Raw genomic sequence first — 15818 nt, 5'->3', positions numbered from 1 at the left:
AATAGCTACAGTTTCTTGAACAACTAGGTAATGCTTTTTGGTTAGAGCTGTTTGAAAATAAAAAAGGTGTAATGTTGCTATGTTTAATCAGGTCTTGTTGGAGACCACAGCCAAAACCAGTGCAAGGTAGAGTACTGAAGGAAAAAAATCATGTTGTTGTAGTTTGCAAATTCAATAGAAGTTTAGAAGAAAATCAATACAAATCTACAGAAATCAGGTCAAATATTACATCCTTGTAGCCCTGGAAGCCGATAAATTAAATACTGCAACATTTGCTCATTGCTTATTATCTTTACAGTTTCACTGAAAGAAACGGGAATACAGTCCAAAAATGTTTTCACTGCATTTTAAACATCTAAGAAAGAACTGAAAGGAAATGTGTTTCTCAATTTTTTTGTGTGAAAGTGTCTTTACATACTGCTATACTTCAGTATGATTCCTCTGTTGCATCAGGAGCTTGCCTGGGACTGTGGAATACTTTTTTGCTAGAAGTGATACATTAGCAGAAATTTAAAACAAAAATTCCAGAAGCAGTTGAATTTTTCAGTAAAAACAAAATATATTTTAAAAATAACCCTGTTTTACCTGAAAAATGAAAAATCTATTGTATTTACAGACTATCAGTGCTAGAACAGAATATCAATCCTTTTACTCTCAAATTTTAATTTAGCCTGAGATGTGTGGGGCTGAAATGGCATGTTTACATCCCGAGTGTGGTGGCCTGCAGAGGTGTGAGGCTTCAGGTACAAAGTTAAAGAGAGCTTGTCCCTGTGCTATACTGATGCTGTTATTTCCAGAACTGTTTTGATCCCCTCGATAGCTCATGGTAAGGTACTGGTTTGATTTTTGTTGCAAAGAGGCCCAGTTGATTCCTCTTGTTAAGAGCTGATTTTAATTAGTTTAAGGTCTGTTTCTTTACTCTGACTCAAGGATATTCAGAAACCATGGGTGATTTGGGCTGATTGCAGTGTCAAACCTGCAGGGATCCTAATCCCACATTCTGTGGTTAAGTATATTGAAAATATATCCCTGTTTTCCTTCAATAGAGAAACTTCTCCTAAGCTTCTCAGCGTATCAGTCCAGGCAAAGCTGCCTGATCTCCATGAATGAATGTGATTAAACATGTACACAATTAATAAAAAGAACAGTTTTAGGTAGACTATCTTTTAAATCCAGCTAGCTGAAACCTCTCACTTTGATGCTCTGCCTGTGCCTTGCATGCATTTGCATTTGTTTGAAGGTGTAGAAGTATATATAAAATGGTGATGTTGGTACAACAGAGGTTTGACTAGCATGTTACACTTCTCTCTTAATTTTTTCACAAGTATAAATAGGTTCTACGTGCATGTGATCCTGAAAGTTGACTGGCTGGTCTGATTAAATTCATCAGTACAATTATGTCTTGCTTTCATTTGCCAATTGCCTGACAAAATGCTGTGGAAAGGTGGACCTTGTGATCTATGGGAGGCTTAAGCAGTTTGCTGATTCTCCAAGGAAGATGTGAAAGTGTTGTTGAATTGAGGCAGGACTCTCAACGAAAGCTGGGATTGAACTGCCATCTTCTATCGCAGTAAATGCTTGTAATAGGTCCCCTGCAGCAAGTTATAGGCCTGAGACATTTTAGTCCATGCAGACCATCAAAGTTCACTTCTCCATGGACTAAAACACCTCAGGCCTATAACTTGCTGCAGTCAACAAGTCCCATTGACTCCCTGGCATATGGAGTCTCTCCCTGGCCTGTCTTTGGATTGCAAAGAACACCTTTGACTTCTGTCCTCAGCCTTTGTTTCAAACAAGCCTTATCTATGCATATGTACCCCTGGACTAGCACACTTTTTCTAGTTCCTTTGCTCCTTGTTCACCACCTGAATGGCCAGAGCCCGACCTGGTAATCTGAATTGTGCTGCAGATGACTTGTTCCTTTGCAAAAATGCAGTTTTATATGGCAGTGAGAAAAACTAAATATTTTTTCTGTACCAGGTTCCTGTAGGTGCTGTATTTCTATGGTAATAGTTTGTTATGCAAAAACTTGACTGAAGACTTATTTTTTTCATATCTATTAGTACAGACATGAAGATATATGCGACTCAAGTCATACATAATGCATGGAGCTGCTGTAGACCCGTTAGAGTGGAAATAATGTGGGACTTATTTATAAACGAGTATTTAAATACGATCTCCGTGAATTTTATTGACAGAGGAATCCCAGGTAGATTGATGGGTTCTTTTAATTTTCTTTTTTTTAGATCATACCCTACAATATAATAACATTATATTGTGTGGAATTATGAACCAAGTAATTGTAGGTATCCATATGTGTTCCTGGGAAGGACTGCTGCTTTTGCCTGCTGTATATAATATGTAGAAAAGAATCTTTGTCCTAAGTAACACATCACAGTCCTTTCAAGCATTGAGGAAAACATCCTTTCTTTCTTTAAGCTGTAGATAACCCTTTATTTTAATGGCTTAAGTATAAGAGGACATAACGAAAACCAATAGGGTGAATAGAAGACTGGGAGAATTCAGCTGACCATCAACAAAAACTCTATTGATACTGAAAATGCCAGCAAATAAACTGTCTAAAGACTTGTTTTGGAGTTTTAGGTAGCAATCAACCTTTATCAGACCTGGGCAACACGAGAGAGCGATCTCCATTGATCCTGTGCAGCGAGACAAGAGCTGGGACAGAATCTATTTCCCACTTACATGCATATGGATAAATTTCCCCAGAAATCTTATGCACATTCTATTACTTTCCAAGGACTAATTTTAATGTTATTCTGAACTTCAGAACAGTCAAAACTCCTGCTAATTTGGGGCTTTGGCTCCAGCTCTGCCTGACCCTGCTGTTGAGATGGGGAAAAGCCGCAGGCAGAGGTTGTTACAGAAGCAGAGCCCTCCGCTCAGCACAGCTTGCGCTGCACTCATGATGTTATCATCTCCAAAGAATGAACCATGTCTGGGAAAACACTGCTTGAAAGAAAACACACTTTCAGAGGGACATTCTGTCTAACTTTCAAAAAATACAATTACTTTGATGAAACTTTACTTTAGCTTAAATAAAAAAAAAATTCCACTTTTTGTAATAGTAACTACCTCTTGTACCACTATAGCAAATGGGAGTTTCCTGACTATTAGGCTTGCTTTTCCCAGTTACCTGCTGCAGCAGTTCTCCTGTAGCTTCACTGCAGGACTTGTGGGATCTACAGCTCCTGCCTCTGCTCCTTTTGCCTACGGGAAAAGGAAACAGAGTTACGGAGCCTGCTCTGGCACAGCATTTAAGCAGTCAAGCTCCTTCAAAACAGCAGTTATTTCAGTGTTTAAAGTAAAAATGTAGTCCTCAGCCTTCAGAAATGCCCATTCAACACAAGTTCACGGAAGGCAGGTCTTGCCAGACTAACCTGATCGCCTTCTATGACAAAGCGACCCGCCTACTGGATGAGGGAAAGGCTGTGGATGTATCTTCCTGGACTTCAGCAAAGCCTTTGACACAGTTTCTCACAGCGTTCTGCTTGAGAAACTGTCAGCCTCTGGGCTGGACAGGCGCACACTCTCCTGGGTGGAAAGCTGGTTGGATGGCCGGGCCCAGAGAGTGGTGGCAAATGGTGTGAAATCCAGCTGGAGGCCAGTGACAAGTGGGGTTCCCCAGGGCTCAGTGCTGGGTCCAGCCCTGTTCAATGTCTTTATCAATGACCTGGATGAAGTGCACCCTTAGCAAGTTTGCAGACGACACTAAGCTGGGTAGAAGTGTTGATCTGCTGGAGGGCAGGGAGGCTCTGCAAAAGGATCTGAACAGGCTGGACCGCTGGGCAGAGTCCAATGGCATGAGGTTTAACAAGGCCAAATGCTGGGTCCTGCATTTGGGGCACAACAACCCTGTGCAGTGCTACAGACCAGAAGTCTGTCTAGAAAGGTGCCTGGAGGAGAGGGACCTGGGGGTGTTGGTTGACAGTGACTGAACATGAGCCAGCAGTGTGCCCAGGTGGCCAAGAAGGCCAATGGCATCTTGGCTTGTATCAGAAACAGCGTGACCAGCAGGTCCAGGGAGGTTATTCTCCCTCTGTACTCGGCACTGGTGAGACCGCTCCTCAAATCTTGTGTTCAGTTCTGGGCCCCTCACCACAAGAAGGATGTTGAGGCTCTGGAGCGAGTCCAGAGAAGAGCAACGAAGCTGGTGAAGGGGCTGGAGAACAGGCCTTATGAGGAGCGACTGAGAGAGCTGGGGTTGTTTAGCCTGGAGAAGAGGAGGCTGAGGGGAGACCTCGTTACTCTCTACAACTACCTGAAAGGAGGTTGTGGAGAGGAGGGAGCTGGCCTCTTCTCCCAAGTGACAGGGGACAGGACAAGAGGGAATGGCCTCAAGCTCTGCCAGGGTTGACATTAGGAAAAAAAATTTCACAGAAAGGGTTATTGGTCACTGGCAGAGGCTGCCCAGGGAGGTGGTTGATTCACCTTCCCTGGAGGTGTTTAAGGCACGGGTGGATGAGGTGCTGAGGGGCATGGTTTAGTGTTTGATAGGAATGGTTGGACTCGATGATTGGGTGGGTCTCTTCCAACCTGGTGATTCTATGATTCTATAACTCCTCACCCTACAGCAAAGCCGCCCCAGAAGGTGGGAAGGAGCCTGTATCCCACGTCACCGTGAGGAGGGGGCTTTCCCGGCGCGGCTCAGCCCTTCCCAGCGCTCGCTGCGGGCGATGCGGCGGCTCCTCAGCGCTTCCCATTCGCCCCGGCGCTCGAGGACTCCCCGAACCCCCCTCCCTCCGCTGAGGAGAGAAGTTTGAGGCCGTCTTGCCGTCATTAACATTCACGGCTCCGGCCGGGAGGCACCGTGCGCCCCTTTGCACCCGGGGGGAGCCGCGAGGGGTCATTGAAATGCGGGGCTGCGAAGCGCGGCTCTAGCGCTCGGCTTTGGGGGTGGCTTTTTTTCCTCCCCCTCCTCCTCTTTCTCTCCTTTCATTCCCGAAGCCGGTGGCGGGGGGGGGAACATGTTTGCTGTGGATTCTTTTTGTTTTATCAGAGAATGAGATGCTGGCTGGAAACTGAAGAAATGGCCCTAGAAGAATTGATGCAAAGATTAAATGCGGTTTCCCGGTGCGCTGGTAGGAGGAGCTGCTGGTCTTGAATAACGTGTTGTGGGGATGCTGTTAGTGGGTTTGTAGGGTTTACAGAAAATCCTGCTAATCTGACTAGCATTCCTTATGCATGTTCGCATTAATGAGAGAGAAAATGCTAAGAGCTCTTGTCAGCAGGTTAAACTTTTGTTTATATTAGCACTAATTAACATTTTAAGCGCATAGATATTCATGAGGCAAGCTTTGGAAGGTCCTCTTGAGTAGTTTTGGGCAGCTGTTAGCCCAGTCAAATGCTCTAAATGGGTCTTGATTCCTTTTTTTTTTTTTTTTAAATCTCAGACTCAGCTGTAGCTAAGAAGTGGTGGGGATGACAGATTTGTCTTGCAGAACGGGTCTAATACAAAGCAGTGCCAACCCCAGCTATCTGTAAGGCACTGCAACCAGTATTTTGGGTGGGTCTAAATTGCACTTTCATTGAGTTGGAGGGATGACTCTCGGTAAATTTAGTTTTACGTCTGTATGGGTTAAAAATTACAACGTGTACTATAATGGTTTTAGCGTTATAGAAGGATTATGATTTCTGAGAGATTTGCTTGAAAATGCAAATTCTTATGTGTTAAAAACTAGAACTGAGCAGCAGTGTATGGTAAGGTGACCTGTGATTCGATCTAGGAGTGTTTTCCTGGCTGTTGCTTGTGCAGAGATGTAAACATATTTCAGAATAAAAAATTGCCTGGAAAGAGATGTGGGTTTTGTATCCTTTGAAACTGTGTCTTTTGCCCTTTATTCCCAGTCCATCGACAGATGTCAGTAGTTTTGCATCTTCTCATTTGAGGCAAACCTGTGGTTTGCTGATATAGAATATTTAAGGGATTATTCAGTGTAGTATAAAAAACTGGAATTTTTCTTCCCGTTTCCCCGGTCCTGTATTTCCTAAGGGTGACTTTTTCAGCTTTCTCAATTTCCATGTGTTACAAGGAGATAATTAGCAAGATGGCTGATGCTGTCATGTAGTCTGATAAACAGATAGATTAAATGACAAATGTGGAATGGACAGATTAGCTACATCTGTTTTCTTGGATAGGGGAAGTTGGTATTTTGCCTTCTTAGTAATACTTGAAGGGGGAGCAAGACTTAATCTGATGAGAACAAGCATTAAATTACAAGTAAAGGACAACATGCATACTATTTTGTCCTTGTTTTTCCTATGCACTTTTCCCCTGATTTATCTTCCTATTTTCAAAACATTTCTTTATTAAATGCTTGCTCACTTTTTTATTGCCTTTTTTTGATTTTCTGAATGTTAAGTAAGAAGAAAGCTTGCCTAATGTTTGTTAGGGCATGCTGTCTTTTGAAGTTTATTTTAATTATTCAGACATTTTTTTCTACTCCCTTAAGATTATTGCTGTAGTTTCTCTGAGGTAGGATAAATTTTAACTAGAATTGGTTCAGAATATGGGATCCTTTTCTTGCTGAACTGAAGTTGGAACCACCACAGTGGCAGAAGGCCACTGACTTGCCTGTGACAACGCCTCTCAGCTGTGCAGATGTAGGTACACAGTGACCTTCATGTAAGCCACCAGAGGCTCGGAGTGTTTTCACACTTGCCGGCAGGCTCTGTCTGTGTGCTGATGTTTAGCTTGTTAAACTTCCATATTTTTCTGGAAAAGCAGCTGTTATTTTATTGCCAGTTTCATATTCTTGGCGTTTAGCTGGTCCCTATACTCCTCTTCCTCTTTCTGCCTCTCTATAATCCCTGTGTGGTTATTCACAAGCAAAAGGCACCTATTTTCTACAGTTAGCAGTTGTTTTTATAGGTGACGTATTCCATTTTCCTTTTTCCTTTTTCTTTTTCCTTTCACGTTCCTTTCTGTTCTCTGTTGCCTTCTCCCATTCTTGTGCTGTACTCTGTCCTTGGGTCAATTTATCTGCTGCCTCGCTTCACAGCTGTCTTTCTGTTGACTCAGAAACGTTTTGTAAGCAGAGATTTCTTTAACATCTCAAGATCATATGCAGGATTTTTCCAAGTCCATTTTTCAATATCTTCCTGCTCAGGAGCATTGAAATGCAAAGCTTCTCTTGGCTGCCCTATAGTGCAGCTATCCACCTTCAAGCATCAAGGGATTTTCTCCTTTGTAGGAAAAAGCTATTCTTCTTCCTTCACTTATTTTTTTAAATCATACCTCAGACAAGCTGAGATTCATCCCAGGTAGTTTTAAGCATCTAAGTCAGAAGAAGAATTCCCCTAAAATCCATGAGTGCTGAATGGAAAGAAGGGGATACATTCAGAAGGGAAGCCCTTCCACCTTCTGAAGTGCACTTGTCCTTCCTGTGATGGGAGGAAGCCTGGAGTAGCTCATCTCCTAACCTAGCACCTCCCCAATGCCTAAAGTTAGGCATGGTAAATCTGAGTTGCAGCCCATAATCCTGTTTTCCCTCAACAGCCTTTCCACCTCTGGCTGCTTTCTTGCTAGCAAGTCCCCCATGTCAGCCTTTCTGGGCTGCTAGTCACACACAGACACACCAGCACTTTCCTCAGTGATCCTTCTGCTCCCTATGCTCAGTCTAAATTCAGATTTAGTCATGCTTCCCATCCCCATGGTAAATTACCAACCTTTCTTGTCTTATTCCATCAGCATTTGGTCCTCTCACAGGATCTCAAGTGCTTTCCTCTGCTACATTTTATGACTCTGGATGACCACCTCTAGCAAAACTTTGATTATTTGGCATCTTGCTCACCTTCGTTTTATCCTCCAACACCTCACAGATACATTAGCATCTTCTGATTCCAACCATATTTATCTGTAAGGTCATAAAGGTCATGGTCTTTAAACAGTATCATCTTCTTCATATTTGTTCTCTGACTCTGGCTCCACAGTTCAAAATGAACTAGTATCCTGCCCTCTTTAAACAGCTAATAAAGGTACTTCTGTAGCATCTTCCTCTGGTTCCCCCCACCATGTTTGCTCCTCATTTCTCCTGGACACCTCCCTTCTATCAAACAGGACTAGGATGACCACACTATTGCTTTCCCTGTTTTCATGTAAATTCTTAAAACAAGGCAGAAGTCATTTAAAGAAGTTCTCTATTTCTACCCAAGGTATTTTCTGTTAGAATTCTGGGATTTTTTTTTCAGGAAAATGGTGAAATTATTTTTGATGTTAAAAAAAAAGAAAAATCCTGTGTTTGTCCCTGTGTATTTCTTTGGATAGTTGCATAATTTCTGTTCATTTGGCTGTAGTTTTTAATTTTCTTCATCCTTTTCTGTTCTGTTGCTGTGCTAAAATTAGACCCTCTTCTACAAATTGCTGTTTCTAGGCAGAACTTCCCCTCTCCATGGAACAGTAGCTCAGAGGTTGAGGCCTCAGGTTGTAAACAGTTCTGGACTGGAGCCTCATGTATTGTCCATATTATTGTCTGCCATGAGTTTTCTGCTTTTCGCTCTGACTGATACTGAGGGGGTGTTAAGGAACCAGCTCTTTCTGTCAGTCACTGCTGACATTCGCATTGGCACAGAGCTTGGAAGCTTTGCAGTTGATGGTGTTGTCTGATTCAGGCAAACAGGCAATACAAATGTGACGTTCCCAGCCTTAAGGCTGTAGTAGCCCCACTAATGGTTTCTTTCCACATTGGAAAGGTGCCACTACTACAGCTACCATCTGTTTCCTCTCCTCAAACTATATTTTATTACTCCGCAAAAAAAGAAGGAACATCTGCAAATTGAAGACGATAAACATGTACGAGTATGTAGTTCCTTAGTAAATGTGTGTGCGGTGCCTGTATTTTAAGTGCAGGTAGCATCCCTTAGCCACTTCAGCTTCAGTCAGTTTTCAGTAACTCTGGATTTCCTGTCATGTTTGCAACAGGAGCCAAAACTTTACACTTCATTTCCCTGGCTTTGTCATCTTGACAGGCAAGTGTTTGAAGGCTGGCTCACCTGTCTTGACAAATTAGGAGTGGATGTGCATGAGTCCATTCCTCCTACCACCTCCAAGTGCCTGATATTGCTAGAAAGAGTTGTATTACTGCAAGGAGCAATGCAGACACCTTCAGGCACACTGAATGGACATCATAAAGTTGTGGGCAGCTGGAAGGACCTGTTTTGTGTGTTCTCCCTATTCTCTTTTGTGAGTTGTCTGCTCACTCTTACCCTTGTAGCATCTGTCCTCAATTCACTTGATTTTCCGTCTGGGAACCCCAGAAAATTTTTTATTATGTGGCGGAGTGCTCTGTGCGCACATGTGAATTTAGCAAGCGAGCAGGTACTAAGAGTGAAATTACTATTTGGCAACTTTCTTAGCTTTCTGTGTAGCTCGTGGAGTCCAAGAGATCCATCCACTGCACCCAGGTGGCATTTAATAGTGGGGAGGGGATGCCTATGCCTGGTATTAGCTTGCTTTATTTCAGCTTTCCTGCTTCCCTGTTGAGCTTAACCATGGAAGATGCTCCTGATTTCCCAGGCCAGAGGGTACAGAGCAGTCACGAGATTTCAAAATTTAAAGAGGAGGTGTGGGAGCTGCAGCTGAATGGACACAATTAAGCAGTTAGGAGTGGATTGCTCATATTTTCCATGAGCATGTACTCTTACGGCTTCTGTGTGCAACCTATAGGGCATCCTTTTCTTAGTATTTCTAGCCTGTATCAGAATCTTTATTTTACTAATGAAACAGTAAATCTAGTGAAACTGGTGACAGTAAGGTTCAGAGCTGGCAGCAGCCTTGTCTGAGGAAAAATATTTTGATCAACTTTAAGGTTGATTAAAATTTATTTTAACCAGACTATTGTTGCTTAAAAACTGCATCCCAAAACATTTCAGCTCAGTAGGGTTTTTACATTTTCTTATATACAATGAAACAGAAAAAACCCAAATACACGCTTGACTCTGTATCCATATACAGTCTTTTGGGGACTGTCAACAATAATGATCTTTCTATTGTATTGTCTAACTCAGTCTTTAAGTGCAGTTGCTCAACTACAGTAGGAAAATTGCAATCTGTGTGGGCATCTTTCAACATCAAACAGGAACTAGGGTCAAAATAGGCATTAAATGGTAAATGATGGCATATTTGGAGTGGTTTTCAGAGGATTGCAGGGTACGTGATTGTCAGTCCCTGCTTCAGTCTATGGACTTCGGGGGGGGGTGTGTGTGTGTATATATTTAATGCTTGCAGAGCTAGGAAAGCCCTGCCTGGACTTAAGTGCTTTTTAATATTAAAGAAGAAAAAACCTGTTACTTTGATGTTTTTTTATTATCGTAGTTACTTAGAATACTTGCTTGGCAAGAGTGCCTGGCATCGCTGCTTGCCACACTTACAACCTCAGACAGCCAAGCTACAAGATTACCTCGTGCATATCAAGTGACAGGGAACTTCTGCAGAAAAGAAACAGCCTGGCACGGGGACAGGGATGTGATATGTAACAAAGGCAGCGTCATCTTCAAGGTGTTTGCTCTAAGCTGATGTGTCAAGCAAAGCCAGGGAGCAGGAGGCTTTCGAGTTGCTTACCTTTGCCTTTAAGGAAGCAGGTCAAGTGAGCTACAGAGAGACTTGCAATTTTTTTGCTTCTTAGTGAACCAAACCACTTCTTAAGGTTTTACCTATCCGAAACAGTGCATTTCAGCTGAAAGTTTGAGCCTGCTGTTTTACAATACCCGGTAAAGCTGCTTTCATTTTATTCCATTGTTTCTTTTGCCTTTTATGAAACATCAGAAAGACATACTTTTATTTCATACAGAAAGAACATGATCTTGGATGCTTTTATAAGGATTAATCACTTGTAGGTTTCTTGAGGTAAGCCTGCAATACCATGTTAGATAATTTGACTTGACTTTACATTCTCCACCTATTCAGGTAGCTGCATAACTTGAGCATGAGCCACCTGGCTCACTGCATGTAGGAATGTAGGTATTGTGGTTGAAGCAAAGTGTCTGGTAGTCCAGCATTTAACATTGCCTTTAATACCATTGTGGGTACAGCCAACTGAGGTTTTGTGTAACAGTGAGCATAAGCATATGGTCCTGGACATAGGTAGAGACAGGATTATCATCTTGGAGGTTGACTTACTGCACAGTTGGGGCAGTTTCAGAGAATAGATCCCCTCACTTACACCAGTTTTGGATATTAAGTATATCTTCAGTGTGACCCTGCTGGTCTTCTTGTGGCTTTTGAGATTTTCTACTAATGCTTTTGAGTTTCTTGATGACTGATGGAAAGTGCCATTTGGGTCATGGTGTACCAGGAGCATGGAGCTGGCTGTTGGACTTCCTGCACAGTAGGAGTCAGGCATGGACTGTGATGGAGAGATGTTAAACTTGGTCGCACAAAAGATGGAACTGACTATGAGTAAGCTGAAATAAAGAAGCCTGGTGTTATCCATTCCAAAACGTTTCTGCCTTCATGTGAAGGGTGTTTGAGCTTGGGATGAGCTGATGTGATGGGGCTTTAAGCAGTTGAAATCCTTTGAGGACACAGGGGAAGAACCTGTGCAGAACCTGGCAGAACCTGCTGCTGAGTCATGGTAAGCTGATAAGGCACGGTGCAGCATGGCACTGTCTGGGTTTGAGGATGTAGGTGGGTAATGCTGCTTAGCGGCACTCTGACTTCACACTGATAATCTGGGAAACGAGGTATTTGGTGAGCTGAGAATGGCGCTACTGTATGGTAGGTAGGCTTTTGCTTTCCACCTGTGCTGTTACTTCAGGGGTGTAAGCACTGTTCCACTTAATATGCTTGAGACATTTGTGAAGTGCCAGTCTTACTAAAAGTCTTTCTGTCTTGAACACTTTGTGTAGCAGGCAGAAAATTTTCACCAAGAAGTGACTGTCCTAGTTCTGTTATATTCTCAATTCTTGTTGAGCCAGAAATGTTGTCTTCCTTTTTCAACTCCTGCCTATATCCTGATGAATTTAAAGGGAAGGTGGCTTTGCATATTAAACAATAGGATAGCTGATATAATCAGAAAATAATGAATCACAGAATCACTAGGTTGGAAAAGACCCACAGGATTGAGTCCAACCATTCCTATCAACCACTAAACCATGTCCCTGAGCACCTCATCCACCTGTCTTTTAAACACCTCAAAGAATGGTGACTCAACCACCTCCCTGGGCAGCCTCTGCCGGTGCCCAATGACCCTTTCTGTGAAAAATTTTTTCCTGATGTCCAGCCTGAACCTCCCCTGGCGGAGCTTGAGGCCATTAAATGAGAATACACGTAACTGATTTTAAAAATGACTTTTCAGATTACAGCCTTTCTTATTAAAAATATCAAATAATAAATTACAGACTTTCTGTAAACAGTTCTGTGTCTGGCTCCTGGGCTGGACAAAGTGCTTTACTTTGTCCTGGGCTGCTGGCTGTCACTTGTATGTTACCCTGTGTTTTTTACCCGAGTGGTTGAGGTTACCTCATGTCACATGCCTGTGTTTTAACAGTGGCTTTGGAGACCCAGCCTCGCATCATCTTTTTGCCCAGGGCGTACACTAAGCGAACCAGCATGTTGCATGACTCGTTTGTTTGCTCTTTCCATGTGTACCTCGCACGTGAAACAACTGCTGGGGAAAGGCCTTGCCAAACTTGAGAGTTCCCTACGGCTCTGCATCCTGCTGCCACTGAGTATCTGTAATTGAATTGGTTATTCCCTATTTCCATTCTTTCAGCAGTTTCAGTTGTCAAATTTGCTGCAGTGAAGAATGAGACATTTGATGAATTCATGTGGAGAGATGAAATCTAAGAGTGGGTTTGTCCAGTTCCCTGCCTGCCGCTGAGAACTACCTGAACTCTCAGGCAGGCGCTTGCTGCGCAGCAGGGTGAAATTACCTTTCTTGTCCCCTCTTGCTGCCATACACTCTGTGCTTCTCCCTCCAAACACCAGGTAATTCTTCTGCTGGGTTTTGTGTTCAGCCTCCAGCTGAGTCTGTAACTTGGTTGTTACTACCCAGCGGATTTAACAAAGGCAGCTTGATGCTTTCTTTACTTAGCATTTCACTTTTTTGACACATTTTACTCAGATATTCAGCATATTTGTAACAGCAAAGTACATTTAAATAAAATGGTCTATTCCTGTAAAACTATTTCAGAACATCATAAATGCTCCCAGACAAACATATAGTGAAATAAAGTGGAGAAAAAAGCATGTTTGTTTTCAAGGGAGGGGTTTTCCCATCTTTGAGGACTATTGACAGTGGAAGAAGAGAAGAGAAAGAGAAAGATGGTGTAAGGAAGCAACAGAGGTGTGTTTGGATTTGCAGCTTGGATAAGACTAGAAAGCTGGCAGAAAAGAGTTGGTATAAGATTTTCTGGATGTTTTGCTCATAGATAGTCATTTAGTAGGACATGAAGCTGAGGCCCCCATTGTACAGTGTCTGAAACACAATAGCTTTATGCTTAATAGTTACGATGGAATATGACCTACATACACAGAATCACAAGAGTGATGAAAATTCATTATAATTACTTAATTCATGCTTGAATAGATGCCAGGCTCTCATTATGAGATGGCTCCAGTCTGCTCATGCCCCAGACATTTGTTGTGATCCCGGCACAGCTGGTTTTGTCAAGGAGAGCCACAATCCAAAATCCCATTTCTGGGTTCTGTGCAAAGGCAGCAGAGGCTGGAACTGACCCGTAGGGTGTACTTCTGAGTTCTGATACTAGAGGGTTTTTTTAAGGTAAAGAGATGCAAAGAGCATCTGAGCGCATTGGAGAGAGCAAGAGGAAGCCATTGGTGTTATTGGCAGAATTTGAAATGGCATCAGCAGCTTACAGGAAAAAATAGTTGTTTCCACATAAGACAAGTCACTTCTGGAGTAATTTATGAAGTAAAGGTAAGAGAAAATTCTGAAGCCACACAGCATTTGCAGCTTTCTAATTGTATACTTTCTTAATTTCTTTGTGCTGATCCTCTTCAGTGTCTCTTACCCCTAGCTCATGCCGTACTTGCCTTTCAAGGACATTGCAAACTACTTCTGACTTCGGTGCCATCATTGTTTCACAGTCAATTCCTTTGAATAGAGTATACCTGAATTGCTTTTGGAGCACATGGCCCAGAGCAGGAGAGGAATATTAATAGAAACAGATTCTTTCTGTTGTTGTATGAAGACAGAAGATAAATTATTTCAGTGTGGCAGGTGCTTTTCTCAAAGCAATTGGTTACATTTTTTAAGATCTAACAGGGAATTTAAAAGGTCTAGTAAAAGCTGGATGGCACAAAGGGCTGCCATACATTTATTATTAGGAGAGTGAAGGTATGCATTAAATACTATGTTGTTAATTCTCCACATATGTAAGTTAAAGTAGTAATAACAGTTTCCATCAAACCTTCAGAAAACTGGGAACGAACTTTTCTACCTCCAACCATCTGCCTTTTAAAACATAGAACAATTTCTTGTGAGTTTTATTTGACATTAATTTGCCACACCCCCTCACCCCCACAGTGGTTCTTTTAGTGCAATGGTCTAGGACTGAATTCAGTAAACACTCTGCCTGACATTTATATGGTGCTGCAAGGTACTTTCATTTGAGCTGGTGAAAGACAGGATTTAAATTTTTATCCCCTAAGAAGGGCAAGAGTTTAGAGAGATCCAAGAGTGGTTAGAAGGGAAATACAGGTATTTGAGATAGTCCCGATGTGTGATTGCCAGGGCAGGAAGGGATCTAGGCGTTGCCGTTTGGCTCTCACATTGTGGAGAAGCCCCTCCTGTTCCCCCACATTCCCTCAGGAGTTCCTCTCCCATCCTTTCCCATCAAGTAGCTCCTGACTTTTTGCACGTGGGCATTGCCTGAGCTGCAGTGTCACTAGTGGCTTTTTGGTGTGTGTCCTGCCTGAGAAGAAAAGCAGTAGCATGAGAGAGAGGAGCCTTCCTGCTTGCTCATTATCAGCACTGCCCTGGATCGGCAGCCTTGTTGGTCTGACAACCAGTTCGGTGGTTTCTGTGACACGCGAGGCATGTGATGCGTGGCCGGTATAGTGAGTTAGCCTTGCGACATTCAATAGGAGCAAATGCAGAATGTAATATTCAAGTTTAAATGTACACGTGGAAGAGAAGGAAGCAAGAAAACTTGTACACTCATTCTCAACTATTTCCTAACTCTTCTTTTTGCTCCAGGCAGCAGATCAGCTGTGGGGTAGTGATGATGGTTTTGCTCATTAGCCTCTGCGGGCCTCAAAAGCCTTGCATATGTGTCATGAAGAGGAAGGCTTGCAGGTTTTCTCAGTTGCTGCCATGTGCATGCTGTTGTCCTGTGCAGGGAGCTTGGGCCATGCAGCGTGCTGTGCTGGGAGTCTGCAGAGCCTTCCTTACCATAGATCCTGCCTTACCCCCATCTGGGTCTGCATGGGCTGCCCTGGCCATCGGGGATCCTTTGTTCCATTAAACACAGGCTATTCCACAGACAGCTGCACTGACTGCAGTTTACTGGAGTTGTGAATTACTCAAGAAGTTATTAAAAGTATCAGATTTATTTTCATAGCGTCATTAATGCCAGAGATCTCAAGCTTTGAAAATTGCCATTGCATTCTTGAAATACATAGGGGGGAAAAAAGCTTAGATTGAACTAATTATGCCTTTAGAAAGGAATTTTTTGAGGGTTAAAGCCTGATATTTAAATTATGTTGCAAATCATAGAATCATTAAGGTTGGAGAAAACCTCTAGGATCAAGTCCAACCATCAGCCCAACACTACCATGCTTACTAAAGCATGTCCTAGAGTGCCATGTCTACAACTTTTTTGAACACCTCCAGGGA

At 42.7% G+C, this 15818-nt stretch overlaps 1 protein-coding gene across 12 annotated transcripts in view; it reads left to right on the top strand.

Annotated features, from left to right (window-relative positions):
* MCF2L (MCF.2 cell line derived transforming sequence like) overlaps positions 1–15818 on the top strand; it is a 155752-nt gene that overhangs the window by 24351 nt on the left and 115583 nt on the right. For 2 of the 12 annotated variants that reach the window (XM_069877833.1, XM_069877764.1), the window contains exon 1: positions 4988–5102. The exons of the other annotated variants lie outside the window; for them this stretch is intronic. In XM_069877833.1, coding sequence (XP_069733934.1) covers positions 5024–5102 — 79 coding nt within the window. In that variant the 5' untranslated portion in view covers positions 4988–5023. Of the gene's footprint in view, positions 1–4987; positions 5103–15818 lie in introns of those variants that run through there. 12 annotated transcript variants of the gene reach the window in all.

The sequence above is a fragment of the Phaenicophaeus curvirostris genome, chromosome 1, assembly GCF_032191515.1.
Source record: "Phaenicophaeus curvirostris isolate KB17595 chromosome 1, BPBGC_Pcur_1.0, whole genome shotgun sequence".
NCBI classification, from domain to species: Eukaryota; Metazoa; Chordata; class Aves; order Cuculiformes; family Cuculidae; genus Phaenicophaeus; species Phaenicophaeus curvirostris.
The sequence above is the reverse complement of the archived record's forward strand: the minus strand, read 5'-3'. Positions and strand labels throughout refer to the sequence as shown.